Source organism: Erythrolamprus reginae, chromosome 2 (assembly GCF_031021105.1).
Source record: "Erythrolamprus reginae isolate rEryReg1 chromosome 2, rEryReg1.hap1, whole genome shotgun sequence".
NCBI classification, from domain to species: domain Eukaryota; kingdom Metazoa; phylum Chordata; class Lepidosauria; order Squamata; family Dipsadidae; genus Erythrolamprus; species Erythrolamprus reginae.
The window spans coordinates 79,345,090-79,366,836 of record NC_091951.1 but is presented as its reverse complement, the minus strand read 5'-3'; the positions used below and the strand labels follow the sequence as shown (position 1 = coordinate 79,366,836).

At 42.1% G+C, this 21,747-nt stretch overlaps 1 protein-coding gene across 7 annotated transcripts in view; it reads left to right on the top strand.

The window, feature by feature from the left end:
• Positions 1-12,225, top strand: part of ABHD6 (abhydrolase domain containing 6, acylglycerol lipase) — an 89,162-nt gene extending 76,937 nt beyond the window's left edge. For all 7 annotated transcript variants that reach the window (XM_070738420.1, XM_070738422.1, XM_070738425.1 and 4 more), the window contains exons 7-9: positions 1,792-1,846; positions 5,843-5,943; positions 9,080-12,225. In XM_070738420.1, coding sequence (XP_070594521.1) covers positions 1,792-1,846; positions 5,843-5,943; positions 9,080-9,256 — 333 coding nt within the window. In that variant the 3' untranslated portion in view covers positions 9,257-12,225. The remainder of the gene's footprint in view (positions 1-1,791; positions 1,847-5,842; positions 5,944-9,079) is intronic.
• Positions 12,226-21,747: the final 9,522 nt, after the last annotated feature.

Genomic DNA, 21,747 nt, shown 5'->3' with positions numbered 1-21,747 from the left:
CAGCCCCGCGGCTCTTTTAAAAAGCTAAGAGCCGGTTGGCGGGGCTTCTTAGCGTCCTCCTGAACCCGAACGCCGACCCTGAACTTTTGCCGAACTTCCAGGTTTGACATTCGGGAGAACGCCGAGAAGCCCCCCGGCTGTTTCAAAAGGCGACAGCTGGGTGGCGGTGCTTCTCGGCGATGAGGGACTGAGGGGACTGTGCATAGAGCCTCCTGGTCCAAATAGGGCCACAACTGGTAAACCAGGCAAACCTGGGCAAAGGTCCCCCTGGCCACAGCCAAAAGGTGGTAGTCAAGGCTTAGCTGTGGATCCAGGAAGACACCCAAGTTGCAAACCCTGGGTTTTTCTTCAATAGCGTGTGTGTATGTTCCTAACTAGCGTTCTGATATTTTTTCATGGGAGATACATTTTCATTTTTTAATTACAGTGATCCCTCGATTAGCACGGTCTTGATTAGTGCGAAACGCTACAACACGGTTTTTCAAAAAATATTAATTAAAAAATACTCCACGGTTTTTTTTGCTATACCACGGTTTTTCCCACCCGATGACGTCATACATCATCACCAAGAGTCACTTCTCTGTCTCTTTCTCTTTCTTTCCTGTCATTCTCTGCTTCAATCATTTTCCTCAATTTCTCTTTTTTTTCTCCCCTTTTTTCTATCATTTCTCTCTCTCTTTCTTCCTCTCTTCACACTCTCTTCCTCCCTTCTCTCTCCCCCCCCTCCACTTGCCCACGAGAAGAAAAAAAGCAACCTCTGCCGGGCAGCTCCCCTTGTGCCCCCGCTTTGTGCCTGCCTCTTTTGGGGATTTTTTTTTCTTTTCTTTTTTGCGCTGGCGGCGGGAGCTGTTGGGGAGGGCTCTGCCGGGAAGGGCTGTGTCAGCGGCGAGGAGGACAAAGGAGTGAACGTAGCTACTGCCCCCACACCGGTAACAGGGAGAGAAAGAGAGAGAGCGGAGGGCACCTTGCCGGTCCACGCCCCCCTAGATGAGCGGCTCCGCATGGCCCCAGCACCGCCCAGGCAAAGGGGGAAACCCCGAGATCGCTTGCCGCTTGCCGTATTGCAGCGAAGGAGGCGAAGCAAGGCTCCAAGCTGCAATACGGCAAGCGGCAAGCGATCTTGGGGTTTCCCCTTTGCCTGGGCGGCGGGAAGACCCAGGGAAGGTTCCTTCAGCCGCCCAACACCTGATCCGCTCCGCAGCGCGGCAGCAGCGAGGAGCCGAAGATGGGGTTTCCCCTTTGCCTGGGCAACGGGGGAAACCCCATCTTCGGCTCCTCGCTGCTTCCGCGCTGCGGAGCGGATCAGCTGTTGGGCGGCCGAAGGAACCTTCCCTTGGTCTTCCCCGCCGCCCACACGCAAACTCCACCATTTGTGCATGTGCGGCCATGAAAAAAATGGCGCGCATGCGCAGATGGTGTTTTTACTTCCGCACCACTATAACGCGGAAATCGATTATCGCGGGAGGTCTTGGAACGTAACCCCCGCGCTAATCGAGGGATCACTGTACCAGGCATGTGAAACTCTTAGTTAAATTTTCTCTGGTAATACAATAGGCCTCTGTTTTCCACATTTTGCTGCACAGCCCTTTGTAGTCATAACTCTCTAAGTAGTTTATATCTTAACTTAACTTAAGTTACTTAACACAGATCTGAGTGTTCAAAAGACAGATGGCCTACAAATGCCCAGCCCACTCCTAGAAATGAGTAAATGAACAACATAATTATTTTTTTTATAAAGAGGGAAATGTTGTGCCCTGGCCTCATTTTTATTATCTCTTTTTATATTCATAGATCCTGCAGGGCCTTGTTGACGTTCGGATCCCACATAATGACTTTTACCGAAAATGTAAGTGCCTTGCAATAATTTTCTTTTTCAGTTTGAACTGAAAAAGCAGCATCTGCAGAAGGGATCCAGAAGGGTAAATTGCTCTGCCCCTTTTTTACGTGACATCATAGGTTGGATTTACATTTTGTCATTTTGAAGAAATCGTGATTTGAAGAATTGCTGATGCGACTGACTGAGGACGCTTAATTCATTTATTTACCCATTTTTACCCAGAAAAAAACAAATCTGATTTGTTTTTTCATTAATGAAACAATGCCAAAACAGGATTGAGTGTTTATTTGACTTACGGTATATCCTGGTTTTTGTACATGAGATCAAAGTGGCAGACATAAAGCTCCCTCCTAATGCCACATTAACAACCACCCTCTGAGGTAGATTGGGCTATGACCAATATTGATAGGAATTAAAACAGCTTAATTTATAAACAGTTTTAGAGTGTTTTTATGCATATTTAAAGGACCAGAATTTATTTATTTATTTATTGGATTTCTATGCCACCCCTCTTCCACTGGATGGAAACTGCATAACAAAACAATAGCCAGGCAGAAGCCTTTAGCTTTGAGGACCCAGGCAGAAGACATCTGAAATGGGAGTTTTATTCCATTTGATTTCTGAGGCCTCTGCTAACGAATTGTGTGCTTCCTTCCTTCACTCTGATTTGGTTCTAGCTTTGAGTAAATTTTGACTGAAAACTAGATCTGACTGAACACCCCACTTATCTAATGGCGGTCAAGGTGGCAAGATGTCCACATCTTTCCGCCCTGATTGCGCCCGTGGAATCTTGCCCAGCCGTTCTGTTTAGGTTGACCTCCTCCCTCCTTCACGACGGGGGGAAGCAGAGGAGCCTTTACAGGGCAGAGTTGAGGAATGTAATCAGTTTCTCGCAAACAAAATCGCTTAGATCTGGATCGATCTGGACTCTTGAGTGGGCAGGATTGACTGAGGAGACTGGGGCAAGTCTTAGACCGGTTGTATGGGATGAGTTTGAACTGGTGATGCCTGATGAGGTGGACAAGGGCATAGGAGCTATGAGCACCTGTTTATTGGACCCATGTCCCTCCTGGCTGTTTTTGGCCAGCAGGGGAGGTGACACAAGGCTGGATCCAGGCGGTGATCAACGCTTCTCTGAGGGAGGGGTTCTTCCTCCCTCCGTTAAAGGAGGCGGTGGTACGCTATCTCCTCAAGAAGCCTTTCCTGGATCTGGCTATTTTAAACGACTACTGTCCTGTCTCCAGCCTTCAGTTCTTAGAGAAGGTTGTTCAGAAGGTGGTAGCTCTCTAATTCCTGCGGTCCTTGGATGAAGCCGATTATCTAGATCCTTATCTGTCTGGTTTCAGGCTCGGTTACAGCACTGAAACTGCATTGGTTGGTGTTGATGGATGATTTGTGGCAGGCCCGGGATAAAGGTCACTCCTGTTTCCAGGTGCTTCTTGATCTCTCAGAGGGTTTCAATACTACAGACCATGATATCTTTCTGTGCCAAATGGAGGGGTTGGGAGTGGGAGGCAGCGTCCTGCGGTGGTTCTCGTCCTATCTCTCTGGTCGGTTGCAATCGGTGTTGATGGGGAGGCAGAAATAGTCTCCTAGGCCCCTCCTTTGTGGGGTGCCTCAGGACTTGGTCCTCCCCCCCCCCCCCACTGTTTAATATCTGCATTAAACCACTGGATGAGATAATCCATCGGCACAGGATGTGTTTCCATCAATACGCTGATGACACTCATGGGGTACGTTTCCACCCCATGCCAATTCAGTGAAGCAGTTGAAGTGATGTGCCAGTGCCTGGAGATTGTGAGGGTCTGGATGGATGTTGACAGGCTAAAGCTCAACCCTGAAAAAGACTGAGTGGCTGTGGGTTTTGCCTCCCAAGGACAACTCCATCTGTCCATCCATTACTCTGGAGTGGAGAAAACCCTGACTCGGTCAGAACGGGTCCACAGCTTGGGAGTCCTCCTAGATCCACAACTGAGGCTAGAGTAACATCTCTCAGCTGTGGCTCGGGGGACTTTTGCACAGATTCGCCTGGTGTGCCAGTTGCGCCCCTATTTGGAAAGAGAGTCTCTTCTCACAGTCACTCATGTCCTCATCCCCTCAAGGCTCGTTTATGCAATGCGCTCTACTTGAAGAACGTTTGGAGACTGCAACTAGTCCAGCATGCAGCCGTGCGAGCTGTGATGGATGTATTGGATGGATGGATGTTATATACCCATAACTGTCCAACACTCCATGAGCTGCACTGGCTTCCGATTGGTCTCCATACACAATTCAAGGCATTGGTTATTACCTATAAAGCCCTACATGGCTTAGGACCAGATTATTTATGGGACTGTTTTTTGCCTCACATGTCCCAGCAACCGATTAGGTTGCACAGAGTCAGCCTCCTCTGGGTCCCATCATCAAAGCAATATCAACTGGCAGAGACCACGGGGAAGAGCCTTCTCTGTGGCGGCCCTGGTCCTCTGGAACCAACTCCTCCCAGAGATTTGTACCGCCCCCTTTGGAAAGGCATTGAAAATACACTTATGTGGGCAGGCCTGGGGTCGTTGAGCGGTAATTCCCACTCCGGCCAGTAGTATGAATGTGTGACGACTGAATGTTGTTTATATGGAGTTTTAACATTTTACCCTGTTTTATTTTTTTATTGGAGTATTTTAACTTGTATTATTTTGTTTGGTAAGTTGCCCTAAGTCCACTAGGAGAAGGGCAGCATATAAATTCTATCTATCTATCTATCTATCTATCTATCTATCTATCTATCTATCTATCTATCTATCTATCTATCTATCTATCTATCTATATCTATCTATCATCTATCCCTCCCTCCCTCCTTCTCTATCTATCTATCTATCTATCTATCTATCATCTATCTATCTATCTATCTATCTATCTATCTCTCCCTCTATCTATCTATCTATCTATCTATCTATCTATCTATCTATCCCTCTATCTATCTATCTATCTATCTATCTATCTATCTATCTATCTATCTATCTATCTCTCTCTCTCTCTCTCTCTCTCTCTCTCTCTCTCTCTCTATCCATCCATCCATCCATCCATCCATCCATCCATCCATCCATCCATCCATCCATCCATCCATCCATCTATCTATCTATCTATCTATCTATCTATCTATCTATCTCTCCCTCTATGTATGTATCTATCTATCTATCTATCTATCTATCTATCTATCTATCTATCTATCTATCTATCTATCTATCTATCTATCTCTCCCTCTATCTATCTATCTATCTATCTATCTATCTATCTATCTATCTATCTATCTCTATCTATCTATCTATCTATCTATCTATCTATCTATCTCTCCCTCTCTCTCTCTCTCTCTCTCTCTCTCTCTCTCTCTCTCTCTCTCTATCTATCTATCTATCTATCTATCTATCTTGTTTTGAGGGACAGAGGTTAAACACTTGAGAATGATGCAGAGTCTTTTTACTTACTGTTTCAGTTCCTCCTTCTTGCTGTTCGAAATGCACGTAGTGTGAATACCTGAGACTGTGAGAGGATGGCCATGGGAACAACGGTTTTGGAAAAAAATGTTCCCCCTGTGTTTGTTTCCCAAGGAAATGTAATTTTGCTGCACCAGAATTAATCAGTGAATGAATGGCTGGGTTTGTTCCCTAACCCTCTTAGCCATAGCATTTTCTCTGGATTTGCCCAACGCATTGAACCATAAGCCGAGAGACCCTCCTCATCCTGGCACTCGAGTTTCCTCAACTGACCTTGTTAAGTGTGAAGCCAGCCAACAAATTGTCTGAAAAAGCTTTTGTATCTCTCTGCCTGTTGCAGACTCTCCTCCTGCTAACCTCAGTGATTATTTTCCTTGTTTTTGTTGTCTCGTTGAGAACAGTCTGTTGCCATTATATTTTTTTCTGGGTGAAAATCTTGAAGTCTGTTTCACCATAATTAGAATTCCACGTTGCTTTGGGTGGGATGATTCGCTTTCTACCCCCTCACTTTTTTCCCCTTCTCTCTTCTGTAAAGTGTTTATAGAGTTGACAGACGACAAGTCACTGAATTGCCTTGATGACAACATGAGCAAGATCAAAGCTATGACACAGATTATCTGGGGGAAACATGATCAGGTACATCAGTTTCCCTCCGGGGTTTTTAACCAAGACCAGTCATGTACTATTCTTTTTTTTTTTTTAAGTGTAACGTTGCCTCACTCGCTTGTGAAATATATAATGCATGCCCCAAACTGTATGGTATTGAGTAACATGTTGCAATCCCGTATATCTCAAATGCAATTTTAAAATGATACCACCTGTCTCCCTGAAGTCTCATTAGATTTCATGCAATTTGTAGCCTGAAAATTAATAGGTTTGCAATTTCTCTTTCCTTTTTCAGGATATTATTTGCCACAATTTTCATATTTCTATGCTTCCCCCCCTCCCCCAAACAACTATCAGCCTAGATAGAGTAGGTGCGGTGACCATTCTGTGGTTTGAAATGTGTAAACTAGATTATTTTTATTTTTATTGTATTATTTTTTGAGGGGGGGTTTCTTGTATAAAATAGTAGCATATGCACTAATGTAACCCAAACGAAAAATCTCCGAGTCTTGAGTCATGGAGCTAGCGACAGACTCAGAAAGTGAGGAGGTTGGGGAGGAACATGGATTAATCCTGGAGTTTGGGGAAGGCTCTGATGAGTGCTCATGTTGGAGGCAGAGATGGGACCAGGGCCGTCGGACAGTTATCAGCTACCTTTGGAGTCAGAGATAAGTGGGGCAGAAGAATAGCTGGAGCCTGTTCCCAATGTGCACATGCACAGAGCTGTCAGGAGAAGGGAACAATTAAGGAACAGGTGTCAACGTGGGAGTAAAGGCATAAGGAGACACTGAATGGCCCTCCCATAGGAAATAAATAATTAGTTTGTATTCTTAGTGGGAAGTCAAGTATTTCTTTGTACAGCTTTGTGTCTGGAGGCTATTGGCTTGGCAAATATCCAAGGAATGATGAGGTCCGTGGTTGCAACTTACCCTTGAAAGACTGGGTGGATGTGAATGCTACGAATTTACATTAGCCAAATAAAAAAAGGGTGGTGGGTGGGTGGTGATTTGGTGAAGCCTAGGTCAGAACATGTTGCAGGATCCATTCCAGGTTGGTCACCAGGACCAGAGATTTAGTATTTCAGACCCATTCTGGAGCCCTTTCTCAACTACTCTGGTTCCCTGAGCATGGGCTCCAGCATGAACCCAAAAGCCTCTGGTCCCAGTGGACCCAGATTGGGTGTTAAATATGTCATTTAACACTAATATCTGTCATTAGCGAGAGAGATATTGCCAGGACAAGGACAAGGACTGATGCTACTCTCTGACTTGTAAACAGACTAAAGGAAATAGTTAACAAATGTGACTTTGGGAAGGAAATGAGAGGAGAGGGAAAAAGTAGGAAATGGTGGCAAATATTATTATTATTATTATTATTATTATTATTATTATTATTATTATTATTATTATTATTAATTAGATTTGAAGCAAATAGAGGGGGGAGAAAAGAAGGAAGAACTGCATGAGCCTGAATGAGAATGGGCCTAAGTGTATAATGGTAGACAGCCATAGTCTCCACCAACCTTTCTTCAACATTCCCAATTCTTGCATAGAGCCCATGTCTTTCTTCTGCTAACCATATCAAGCTGTAACAAGTATGGATAATCTCCAAAAGCCTGTGGCAGTGATGGTGACAGTCGCAGGGAAACGTCATGGCTGCTTGTGACAGCCACGCTCCGGAAAAGCCGAACTTCTGGGTTCTAGTGTGCCTGCGTGCCTGACAATCAGCTGGCTGACACACACACATGCAGGGCGGTTTTTGGCGCTGCCGCGCACTTTGAAAGGATCACACTCTGGAAAAGCCAAACTTCTGGGTTCTGGCACACATGTACACCCGACAATCAGCTGGCTACATCAGTTTTTGGAACTGCTGCGCCTGCGAAGGACAGCTGATGTTTGTGTGTGCATGCGCCAGAAACCCAGAAGACAAACAGGCAAGGTTGTGCACGCTGGGCGACATGGTTTCCTGTGCCACTGTTGAGCACACGTGTCATAGGTTCGCTATCATGGGCCTATGGTGTTTCTGAGCCACAAGAATTCAGTAGTAAAAGATACTTCGTATATCTATTATTATTATTAATGATGAATGATGAATGATGAATGATGAATGATGAATGATGAATGATGAACTATTAACTATTAACTATTAATTATTTATTGATTATTGATTATTGATTATTGATTAATTATTGATTAATTATTGATTAATTGTTGATTAATTATTGATTAATTATTGATTAGTAATGAGTAATGAGTAATGAGTAATTATTCATCATTAATGATGAATGATGAATGATGAATGATGAATGAGTGATGATGATGAATCATTGTTATTATTATTAATAATTATTAGATTTCTATGCCACCCTATTCCTCAGACTCAGAGTGGCTCACAACAAAAGTGAATGCATAAATAACATATAGAAATCTACAGGTAAAGTTTAAGTTTAAGTTTAAGTTTAATCAGATTTGTATGCCGCCCCTCTCCGCAGACTCGGGGCGGCTCACAGCAATAACAACACAATGTAAAAACAAATCTAATCTAATATTTAAGTTAGTTTAAAAAACACCACAAATTAAACCAATCATACATACTAGCGTACCATGCATAAATTTTATAAGCCTCGGGGGAGGGAACATATTAAACCCCCACTTCTTAAAAAGTCAATCACTCACATTCAGTCAATCAAATCTATGCATTTTATTCACTGGTCGGGGCAAGGTGATAGACTTAATTGTTGTCCTGATATAGCAACAATTCCTTTTATTTGGGGTCCTTGGTGCTCTCTGAGCTTGGTGATTTTATGGCAGACGTTTCATTATTCACAGCATGTAAACATCAGTGCTTGATTAGCCCTGATGATGTTACCTATTTTGGGTAAGAAACATCTGCAAGAAAACCACCAAGGTCAGAGAGCACCAAGGATCCCTCATTTCAACCTTGAGCTATAAATATTCTCCCTTATGGAACTCCATTTAGGAAAGCAAGTGTGAAAATTGTGGCTATTTTTTTTTTTAACATTTCTTGTCCTAGTTGTTTTTTTATGCAGTCAGATTGGTTCCTCTGTGAGCCAAATTTGGTGCTGAAGAAATTCAGAATATCTGAATTCAAGGATGGCCAACATAACACGGAGGTCACTTTTTATTGATTATCTTTTTCTCTCTAGGTGCTGGATGCTTCAACAGCAGACGTTTTAGCAAAATCAATCCCTGGCGCCCAAGTACATGTTCTGGAAAATTGCGGGCACAGTATAACTGTGGAACGGCCCAGAAAAATAGCAAAGCTTATTCAGGATTTTGGCACCACTGTACAGAATGCTGAGCATAATAAGAAACTGGCTTGAACTTTGAACCCTTAAGCCTAGATGTTTCAGTTGAGAGGAAACACTGCTAATTTAATCAGTTCTCAGGGATCTTATTATAGAGAACTTGGTGATCGTGCCAACATCCCTGAAGAAATCTGAATAATTCCTGTATTTAATTTAGAAGTTTTATCAGTGCAATGACTCTGGGATACTGAACAGCCTTCACATACATATGCTAATGATAATAAAGTCTTATAAAATTCTGCATTTCTAGACATTTCAAGGAATAGTGAAAGATGTGGAACACACTTTTCCCTCAAAAACAACCCTCTGTTTTTGATACCAGTCACACATTTTGAAATGTCCAATTTCATGTTGGATAACATGATTATTGCTAGGTAAAGTAGGAAAAAATCCACTGTCTTCTATTGTTAGTGTGCTCCTTTCTTGGTCTGGTAACGTTTCACTGAACTAAACATCAGAGAGAAAAAAAATGGCCAAGGGCAAATCCTTTTGGGACAGATTCCTATATGGGCTCTATGTTATCCGAAAAATGTGCATCTAGTCTTTCACTTGGGCTTTACCTATACAGTAGCATATCAATAATATGTCATTATTGATATATTTATAAAAGCTAAAATATGACTGTGAGAAAATTTTATATCGTGGAATGCATTGGCCTAGGTTTATGCAGTGACTTCATGTGATCTAGCGTAATACCTATTAAATTGGAATGCAATTGCAATTGATTTTAAATATGTAGGAAAAATGGCCTGGAGCAAAATTTCATACAGCGAAAGTCAAAGTGAGCTTCCATCTCTTAATATAGATGACTTTGTATGAGGAAATGTTATGGCAAAAGGTTTATGTGATCCAGATATTAATTGAAGTACTGTTTGTATTAAGTTACGATTTCAGCCAAGAAAAAAGATGCACCACATGTTAAACCAGTGCTTCTCAATTATTTTCTGTTACGCCCCCTCCTTCCCCTGGAAGAAGTAAATATGTCGCACCTCCCAACTCCCTGCTGGGATGATTGTTTGCAATATTCGACATGTTTTCGCTGAAAAAACTGAAGCGACTTATCAGTGTAATTGGGGTGTAACGTGTTTAAGTGACGCCTTAATTTGTTTGGCTTCATGCTGTCCGCTGCCAACATTTTTAGACATGGTAACATACTGGTTTTTCCTCTTTTCCCACAGTAGTCACAGTGAAGCCAAGCGCTACATACGCTTTGTCATATTTCCTCATCTTAGCTTTCGGGAGACTTACATTTGTCTCATTAACTCCGTCTCTCTCCTCTTTCCTTTTCATCCCTGTTAAATATCTTTCCATTGGGTCTCTTAAGGGTTTGTTATCTGCACTTCATATCACCTACTATGTGCTGTGTGCTATTGTTTGGTACAAAAAAATCCTTACTCTCTGCGGCAAAAAAAAAAAGCACACTTCCTGGTGTCATGTGCCCCCCCCCCGCATCACTCCATGCCCCCCCCCCCCTCCGGCTCTTTGAGAAGCACTGTGTTAAACCTACAAAAGTTTTCCTGATGCAATGCAAATCTTCAGTGTTTATATTGACTTATGAAGAAGGTGGTTTTGTATTGCTCCACAGCTCTACAGATTATATGTATGCACTGCCTTAGGAGCAAATTGAAATACTAATGTCATCTGGACCGACTATAATTGCAAATAGTCAACACTTGGGAAGAACCCTTCCTTGAAGGGCAGGTCAGTGAGTATAAAACTTGCACGTGTGTGATTCACAAACAAACACACAGAGAGAGGTTAAATCCCATTAAAACCCGTGTGACTATTTCTGATGTAAGTGGTTAGCAAACTGCCTGTGAAGAGTAATCTTAATGTACAGCTAATAAAGTAAATGGAATTGTCCCAAAGCCATTTCGGGAGCCATTATTTCAATCTAGATGGGATCTGATCCAAGCAATAACACTGTATGTAAATAAATGTAAAAGTGATCAAATTTTGGTTAGAATTGGGCGGAACTGCTTTTTCAGCTTTCCTTGCTGTCCCTTTTGATTAAATGTTCTACTGAGTAAATTATTTACTTAATGAATTCTGTAAATTCTGTGAATTGTTGAGTTAAGGTGGAGGAAGAGTAGAACTGAAATGGGCACCAATAAAGTATGTAGAATTGGGGTATTCTAAATGTTCGTGTGTTACGCTCACCAGACTCTTAACAAAGTGAATTATTTATCAATCTTCCGCGTACTCTGCTTCTAAATATCTAAATATCTATTTTAATATCTAAAGAATATGAAGCATACAGTATTCCTTTTCCTGAGTATGTGTTCTCTTTTCTGAGTGCAGTTCTTTAGTGAACAAAAATTCTGTATCAGACTTAGAAAGCTGGACTTCTTACATCCTTGTAACTACTCTTTCCCTTTTTATATTTATATGTAGGCTTGTGAAAAACCCCTTGCCACAAGAAACATTCAATGAATGTTGTTCTTCCATTGAGTAACTATTTGCAGCCTATTGGGTATATGTACTCTATACCCAATGCAAATTTTAGAATGGCAGTGAAATGAGTGAACTGATTCCAAAAGCAATTTGACGTTGAACAAAACTTGTATTTGTTGACACCAGGTGTGGTTTCTTGATTTTACAACCACTGTGGGAGAAACCATTGTATAATAGTGTAATTTTGTTCCAATTAAAATACTTTATTTGTGACTGATTCCTTCCCAAAAAAATTCTTGAATTCCTTGTATTTTCAACTTCTATTTAGGAATGCAATCAAATTGCCTTGCAGTGCATTTTCATTAGAGAGTCATGAATCTTTTTCTCAAATAGGGTCGGGGGAATTCAACTTTAATTGAGGAAAAAATGAGAATCTATGTGTTTTATTCAATAACTGATCAGTATTTTTAGAAGTAGAGATTAAAAACCATACAAAACCAACAGAGAACAAGTCAATTTTTAGTATGGCTCTCAGAAGCCAATGTACTGTGCACAGAAAGACTCAATTAAAACATATTTGAAATATCAAAGTATTGAATTTGTGTGGGTTTTCTTTCCTCCCATTCTTTCTTTTATTTCTGGTGTTCAGGCTGCAAGTGCCACTGTTTGATAGCTAAACCTATCCAGTGAGCCTGCTAACACAGGTAGGTAATCCTTGGCTTAAGAACCATTCAAAGTTAGCATTTCACTGAAAAAAATGACTTAATAACTGATACAACTCAAAGCCCTAGATAGCATCGGACCAGATTACTTATGGGACCACCTTCTGCCACATACATCCCTGTGGCCGGTTAGGTCTCACAGAGTTGGCCTTCTCCAGGTCCCATCAACCAAACTCGTTTGGCGGGGCCTAGGGGAAGAGCCTTCTTTGTGGGAGCGCCGGCACTCTGGAATCAGCTCCCTCCAGAGATTCGTACTGCCCCCACCCTCCTTGTCTTCCGCAAGAGCCTCAAGACCCACCTATGTCGCCAGGCTTGGGGAAATTAGACCTTGCCCCTCTGACCAATAGATGTAATGTATGGTGTGTATATTACACTAGGGTTTTTAGCTGTATTTTAAATTATTAGATTTGTGCTACATGCTTATGTTTGTATCTATTCTGTGAGCCGCCCCTAGCCTTTGTATAGGGGCGGCATACAAATCTAATAAATAATAATAATAATAAAAAATAATAATAACCATCTCCACATTCCCACAGTCACGTGAACAATATTCAGGTACTGTCAACCTCTGCTTTTTCTCTCCACATCTCTGCTTGTATCGGCTTCCATAGTAATAGTGGGAGGGGGCAGGAAACGGGGGCATGGGGGGGAGTTATCTGAAGGTTACCCTGTGAGAAGTTTTGAATAGTGTTAAGGGACGGCCAGTCCTTGGCACAGCTATGCATCATGGACATGTTTATCGCCTGCTCAAGGTCAACAGGCAAACTTGCCAAATGTGGAAGGCCCAACAGCAGATGCACTCACTTGATAGCAAATCTTGCTTTACTTCTGTTGTGACCACTTCTTCTCTAGTAAAAGTACTCTTTTAACTCACATGGAGTCGGAGTCTTACTTTCCTGAATTCTGAAGGGGAGCATAGCTGACAGGTACTTTGCAATTGGCATTATACAATATTTATAAGAGTTGCAGCATCCCACGGTCATGTCCAGGAGTGGGTTCCTCCCATTGTGGACCAGATCGCCCAAACCGTTAGTGACCTGCTGGTGATGTAATTTTGACATCACGGATCTGGTTCTTTGCCAGTCCGTGCTCGACGCCATATTTCATTTCTGAATTTTCGGCCAATTTTCCTGCGTTTGGATGGCTTCTCCTCGTTCTCTGCTTTGACACCCCCCCTGCCTGCCCCCCGAGTTAATAATGAGCTTTATTTCTTTGCCATAACACAGCTGATCAACTCCTCAGCTGTGTTTCGGGCCGAATCCACCTTCTGATCATGCACGGAAGTGAAACTGCGCGAGGGAAATGTCATGATGTAAACGGGTAGTGAAGGTAAGTGGAACCCTGCCTGGTCATATCTCTGCCAGTGTTGGGCAGCAGCTGATGCTCCGTCCCAGTAGGAAATTAGAAACATAGAAACATAGAAGACTGACGGCAGAAGAAGACCTCATGGTCCATCTAGTCTGCCCTTATACTATTTCCTGTGTTTTATCTTAGGATGGATATATGTTTATCCCAGGCATGTTTAAATTCAGTTACTGTGGATTTACCAACCACGTCTGCTGGAAGTTTGTTCCAGGGATCTACTACTCTTTCAGTGAAATAATATTTTCTCACGTTGCTTTTGATCTTTCCCCCAACTAACTTCAGATTGTGTCCCCTTGTTCTTGTGTTCACTTTCCTATTAAAAATACTTCCCTCCTGAACCTTATTTAACCCTTTAACATATTTAAATGTTTCGATCATGTCCCCCCTTTTCCTTCTGTCCTCCAGACTATACAGCTTGAGTTCATTAAGTCTTTCCTGATACGTTTTATGCTTAAGACCTTCCACCATTCTTGTAGCCCGTCTTTGGACCCGTTCAATTTTGTCAATATCTTTTTGTAGGTGAGATCTCCAGAACTGAACACAGTATTCCAAATGTGGTCTCACCACGCTCTATACAGTAGGATCACAATCTCCCTCTTCCTGCTTGTTATACCTCTAGCTATGCAGCCAAGCATCCTACTTGCTTTTCCTACTGCCTAACCACACTGTTCACCCATTTTGAGGCTGTCAGAAATCACTACCCCTAAGTCCTTCTCTTCTGAAGTTTTTGCTAAATTGAGATGCATACGCAGCTGTGTGCCCCCGACATGCCCCCACGTGAGATTTGGCTTCTGTGCATGTATAGCAAGCGAAATCTTATGTGAGGATGCTCGCACGAGAGAGATTTGGGCCATTTTCACCAATTTTTTTGTTTTGCATGCGCGGAAGCAAAAATATCGGTGAAAATTGCCGAACTCTCGCTCGAGAGTTCGCTTGCTGTGCATGCATGAGCAGAAGTCAAAACTTGCACTGATACGCCTGTCGGGCACGTGGGCGCCCTCGACGGCCTCAGAGGGTACACCGTTAAGAGGTAAGACGAACGGTTCTTCGCTGATCACTGCCATTTGAAAACTTTCCAACCAACTTCTGACCATCAAGTCAAAGAGAGGAGCTGGATTTGCTTAATGACAGTGCTTTCATTTGGCTGCAGTGATTTTCTTAACAACCATGGCAAAAAAAAAGGTCATAACTGACCACAGCTTACTTAACCACCACTTTGTTTAACCATGGAAATTCTGGTTCCAACTACTGTATGGTAGCAAGTTGAGCACTTCCTGTAGTGGTATATAACCACCCGCACCCCAACAATGTAAAATCAACTACCTTGTGATCAATAGTCGCAATTGATTTCAGGGGGGAGTGGGTGGGAAGTAGGGAAGTAAATGTACAGGGTGCAGGTGGGGTGGGGAGGGAAGAATAAATACAGTGATTGAAGTCCTCCATTGGAAAGTCTCAGCGGAATTGCCATTTGTGAAAGATTAATGATGTAATTTTGAATGAATATGGAACCAATTTCAGATTTTAGACCTCAAGATGCTCTTTACTTTTATATTTTCTTCTCTCAATAGCTGCAAAGAAAGCAATGTGGGAGTTACTGCTACTTTTCCTAACTGCCTCTTAGGCAGCAAGAAACAAGGACTTGAGCAAGCTTCAAGAGATTAGGTCTTAGCAGTTGTTTCAGGGGTGACTAAAAAAAGATTATTTCCTGGGGCCTATTTCCACCACTTCTCTGGTTATTTTTGTGCCTGCTCGTCCAACAATCTTACTAGCTGTAAAGTTGAATGAGTGTCTTCCTTGCTGATTCCCCTTCCAGTCACTCCTCCTCCATAGGCTGAATCTTTTCAAGTGTCTATCTCCTTGTGCTCAGAAGATTGTCCCTGCTTCCGAATTCATTAAAGTGAGGAATCCCTGCCACACAGTTTATTGCAGTCAGAAAACCCTCTGCTTTCTTCCTTCTCCTTTTTGACTGACTTTGAAATCTTTACCCCACCGCACTCTGCTCTGAAGGATCTGTTCCACTGGTAGGTTCCTGCCACTGTGCTAGGGTATGCCATCCTGGTAGCCACCCACTGATTGCGCAATTTGCACATGATAGCACTGGTGCCATTTTCGCTGGTCTGTCGCGTGGCACCATCTTTTTTTTTCATGGCCTTTTTTTTCTTCCTGCGCATGTGCAGAAGCAAAATCTCCTTAGGGGATTCTCATCCGTATGCTATTTTGGCAATTTTTTGCTTCTGCGCATGCACAGAAGCAAAAAAAAATGTTGAAAGTGTGCACGAGCATCCCCTCCTGAGATTTTGGTGCTTTTTTACTTCCTGCACATGCATGGAAGCAAAATTGTGTGAGGGGTCACGTGCAGGGCCGGGCACATATTGATTGATTGATTGATTGATTGGTTGGTTGGATTTGTATGCCGCCCCTCTCCGGAATCTCGGAGTGGCTAATAGCAACAATAAAACAGTGTACAATAGTAATCTAATATTAAAAACAATTAAAAACCCATTAATATAAAAACCAAACATACATACATACATACCATGCATAGAATTGTAAAGGCCTAGAAGGAAAGAGGATCTCAATTCCCCCATGCCTGACGGCAGAGGTGGGTTTTAAGTAGCTTGCGAAAGGCAAGGAGGCTGGGGGCAATTCTAATCTCTGGGGGGAGTTGGTTCCAGAGGTAGGTAACTAGTGAGTCTTCTGGATGTCAGTAAATCTCCAGCTTGTCCAGTTTCTTTTTTCTTTTTTGCTTTCTTTGTATGGTTTCCTAAGCAAATCCATCCTTGTCTGGGGATCAGTAAGAAGGGAGGACATTGGAGAGCTTGGGAATGTTTTAAGGAGTTCATGGTTTTTATTAGCTGTGCTTTTGCTAAGTGTATAACCTAAGAAGTGTTACTGTCTGTCTTTATCAATTGTATATGGCCTGTTGTTATGCCCTTTGCATTATAAATGAATGTTATTTTATTTATTATTTTATTCATTCGATTTTTATGCCGCCCTTCTCCTTAGACTGTTAGCAATAGCACTTTTTTTTAAACAGAGACACACAATCCGGGTCCTCATTTTACCCACCACAGAAGGATGGAAGGCTGAGTCAACCTTGAACCGGTGATGAGATTTGAACCACTGACCTGCAGATCTACAGTGCATGCAGTACAGCACTCTACCTGCTGCGCCACCCCAGCTCTTTACGTTGTTGTTGCTGTTATTATCATCATCATCATCATCATCATCATCATCATCATTGGTGGGTTCCTCCTGGTTCAGACTGGTTAGCCTGAATCGATAGCAACCCGCTGGTGATGTCATGATGATGTCACAGAACCGGTTCTGTCAATGCTGGTCCGTGGATACAGCCATCTTTTTTGGAGGGTTTAAAAAAAAATAAAATCCCTCCCCTCCAAAAAAGATGACTGTATCCACGGACCATCATTGACAGAACCAGTTCTATGACATCATCATGACATCACTAGCGGGTTGAAAAAAAATGGGGGGAATTATTTTCTGGCCTCCCCTCCCCCCGACATGCACAGAAGCCAACTTTCTGACACTGCACATGCATCACCATCTTGTTTCCAGCTTTTTTTGGGGGTGGGTGGGTTATTTTGGGGGGATTTTTTGGCACTGCGCATGTGTGTATGTCCATAAGGCAGGGCCACGGGGCGTGGGAGGAAGCGAACCAGCAGTGAGGTAAGTTAGAACCCACCCCTGAAATCCGCGATAAGAAGGATTCAGGTGTTCCCAACATTCTCTGTAAATGTTGGCTGCCACAAACAGGGAGATTTTTAAAAGGAATTGGAAGAATTATAGCTGAAAAGAAGCAATTACTGTGTTCTGCTCAGTGGGGCAGTTATCGTTTTAGAAAAAGTGGCACTTTATCTCGACACATTGGCTATTAAAGAGTGTCAGCCTGGCAGAGAATGTCCCTGAGTAAAAGAAAAACATTGGTTTCTTATGGAGAAGCCCAGCATGAATTCACAGGGCAGCAGAGACATTATGTCCTCTGTAATCACCTTTTTGCATTTTTACATGTTGGAAAAGTTATCTCACACTAAGCTCATCTAAAGAGGGATAGCTCCACCTAGAGGCCAGAAAGGGCAATACCAATAGTCTTTGGCGATTACAATTAGGAATGGTTAAGGGAAGCAGTGGCTAAGTGGAACTGTGGCTACACTTATGATCTTGCTTCAACTTTTCTTTGCATATCTGTAAAAGTTGTAAAAACAAGGATTGATCATAAAGTTATTTTTTTTAATCACCATCATAATTGCAAATGGTCACTAAATGAGGCATTTGCTAAATGAGGATTTCCTGTGCCTAAAAAGACCAAAGGGACACTTTAAAAAAATAAAGATTTCATAAGCAACAGTGCTTTTTTCAAGAGGCAACTGGATGCTCTGGTTTTTCTTTAAAGACGTGCTTCTCATCCACGAAGCTTCTTTAGAGCTGAAATGTCAGGATTCGAAGTAACGCCCTCAACAAAAGAAAACTCAGAGGCTTGAATTTGCTCAAAGTTCCATTTTATTAGAGATGTCATCTGGAGAAACCCAAATCTGAAAGCTTCCGGGTTTTCCCCAACCAAAAGAAAGTCCAAATTCCCTGCTCCAGCAGCCACATGTCCATCCCATCATCCAATCAAAGCACCGTCCCAACTGGAAATGCTTCCCAGTCACACCCCTCCAGGTGCAGGTTAGAGTGGCCTTGACTCTCGAAGAAAGGAAAGTTATTTTGACTGCATATCTCATCAGCTCCATGCAATCCCAGTTTCCCACAGCACCAAATGTGGCAAGCTTGAAGATCCAAAGGCCCAAAAAGGCCTGACATGAAGATGTTTCTTAGATGCAATGGAAACTGCAGTTTAATGTTTCCAAATGCAAAATAATGCACTTGGGGAAAAGGAATCCTCAATCTGAGTATTGCAATCTGAGTATTGCATTGGCAGTTCTGTGTTAGCAAAAACTTCAGAAGAGAAGGATTTAGAGGTAGTGATTTCTGACAGTCTCAAAATGGGTGAGCAGTGTGGTCGGGCAGTAGGAAAAGCAAGTAGGATGCTTGGCTGCATAGCTAGAGGTATAACAAGCAGGAAGAGGGAGATTGTGATCCCCTTATATAGAGCACTGGTGAGACCACATTTGGAATACTGTGTTCAGTTCTGGAGACCTCACCTACAAAAAGATATTGACAAAATTGAACGGGTCCAAAGACGGGCTACAAGAATGGTGGAAGGTCTTAAGCATAAAACGTATCAGGAAAGACTTAATGAACTCAATCTGTATAGTCTGGAGGACAGAAGGAAAAGGGGGGACATGATCGAAACATTTAAATATATTAAAGGGTTAAATAAGGTTCAGGAGGGAAGTGTTTTTAATAGGAAAGTGAACACAAGAACAAGGGGACACAATCTGAAGTTAGTTGGGGGAAAGATCAAAAGCAAGTGAGAAAATATTATTTCACTGAAAGAGTAGTAGAACCTTGGAACAAACTTCCAGCAGACGTGGTTGGTAAATCCACAGTAACTGAATTTAAACATGCCTGGGATAAACATATCCATTGTAAGATGAAATACAGGAAATAGTATAAGGGCAGACTAGATGGACCATGAGGTCTTTTTCTGCCGTCAGTCTTCTATGTTTCTATGAGAAATGCAACATCTTCAAAGAAAACCCAGAAAGTCGAAGATGCACAATTGGGACAACCATGACCTAGATGACTGAGAATCTCCATAGACCCATGATGGTTGTTAATATGGTGGTACCTCTACTTAAGAACTTAATTCGTTCCATGACCAGGTTCTTAAGTAGAAAAGTTTGTAAGTAGAAGCAATTTTTCCCATAGGAATCAAAATAAAAGCAAATAATGCGTGCAAAAGAAATAAAAGCTCAGAATTTGGGTGGGAGGAGGAGGAGGAAGAAGAGGAGGAGGACAGTCGCTGTCAAAGGAAGAAGGTGAGGTGAGGGGAATAAAAAAAAATCAAAAACTTTAAGGCTATTTTTTAAAAAAGAGGGACTCTGAGGCGGTGAGGAGGAGCATGTGCCCATACACCCAGCGCAAGGCTGCCTCCCATATACTGTGCCAGAAAGAAACCCAGGGGGAATGGCAGGAAACTGGCAGGGCCTTTGTGCCGCTCAAATTTCCTGGGAAATTTTTCTGGGCTCTGGTTCTTAAATAGAAAATGGTTCTTTTAAGAAGAGGCAAAAAAATCTTGAACACCTGGTTCTTATCTAGAAAAGTTCTTAAGTAGATGCATTCTTAAGTAGAGGTACCACTGTACTATGTACATAACTAGTTGGGGTTGGCAATATATAACATAAACCAACAATGTAGTAGAACACTTGCTTTAACAGCTTATATTATGGATAGCCATAAGAAGGAAGCAGCCAGTTCTCTCTGCTATTCACTGCTTTTTCTTTTTTTGTCTATGTGACTATGCTGTAGTGGGAACTGTATGTTCAAATGATGGTTTATGTATTTGTAAGCTGAACAAATAAGCTTATAGTATTGCGTATGTATTGCCTGATTGAACTGTGTGTGACTAGGACTGTTCTTGACTAAGATATTTGCCAAAAATAAATAAAAAACAGTGTGTGTGTTTGTGTGTGCAGGAGCGGATTGCCATTACCGCCGCTACTGATGTGCTTTGCATACAGCTTTGGTTCTCTTGCATGCGTGTTCTTGCCTCTGTGCATAAGAACATAAGAAGAGCCATGCTGAATCAGGCCAAAGCCCATGGAGTCCAGCATTCTGAGTCACACAGTGGTCCACCAATTTTACATGGGGATCTTGAGCAGAAAGAGAAGGCAAAACCCTCCCTTTCCCTCGACCCCCAACAAAGGGTACTCAAGGGAATCCTGCCTGCCTCAACCAACATAGAGGCAGCATGTGGACATCCATTTCAATAACCACCGATACACTTGGCATCCATGAATCTGTCTAATCCTGCCTTGAAACTATCCAGGCTGACAGCTGTCACAACCTCTTCTGGAAGGGAATTCCATACATTCCAACATGCAGGTTTAGGAAGCAAAAACTTGCTGAAATCCTGCGAGGGGGACGCGTGTGTGTGAGAGAGATTTTGGCAATTTTTTTGCTTCCGCACATGCACAGAAGCAAAAAATTGACGGAATCTCACACATGTGCCCATCTCACAAGATTTTGCTTCTGTGCATGCACACAAAACTAAGATATACTGGGATGTGTGTGCACACACCGTGTGCTACCGATACACCGTCCTATACTGTACTGGTGGCAACCCACTATTCTGTGTGTGTGGGTATGAGGGGGGATAGTGCACCCTGCCTGTTTTTGGTCCCAAGTGGCTTCAGGGAGGCCTGCTAGCACCCAAACAGGCTGGGAGAGGTTGCGGGTGCCTGTTTGAGGGGTGGGATGGGGAGCACGGGGTCACCCACGCATGCATGGTGTGGCCTAGTGGATAGCATTGGATCGGGAGGGTGGTAGACAAATACACGCATGTGTGGTTTTTTGGCACCTGAGGGAGAAAAGGTTAGCCATCCCTTCCCTAGACATTTTGCTTGCCAAGGCAAATTCAATTCTGGCATCAGGTGGCAGCATTGTCTCATTTAAAGGTTTTTTTTCACCTTTAGTAACTTGCTATCTGTATTGAGGTTATAGAGTTCCCCCTCCCTAAATGTTTGCTTATTCAGTTTTAATGACTATTTCTTTGATCCTATTATTATTATTATTATTATTATTATTATTATTATTATTATTATTATTATTACTACTACTACTACTACTACTATTATTTATTTATTTATTTATTTATTTATTTATTTATTTATTTATTTATTTATTTATTTATTTATTTATTTATTTATTTATTTATTTATTTATTTATTTATTTATTTATTTATTTATTTATTTATTTATTTATTTATTTAATTTGACTTCTATGCCGCCCAATCCCAAAGGACTCAGGACAGTTTACAACAATATAAAAATTACAAATAGCAGCAGCAATAAAAAGAAGTCAAGAAAAAACTAATAGCTAAAATCCTAATTAAAACTAAA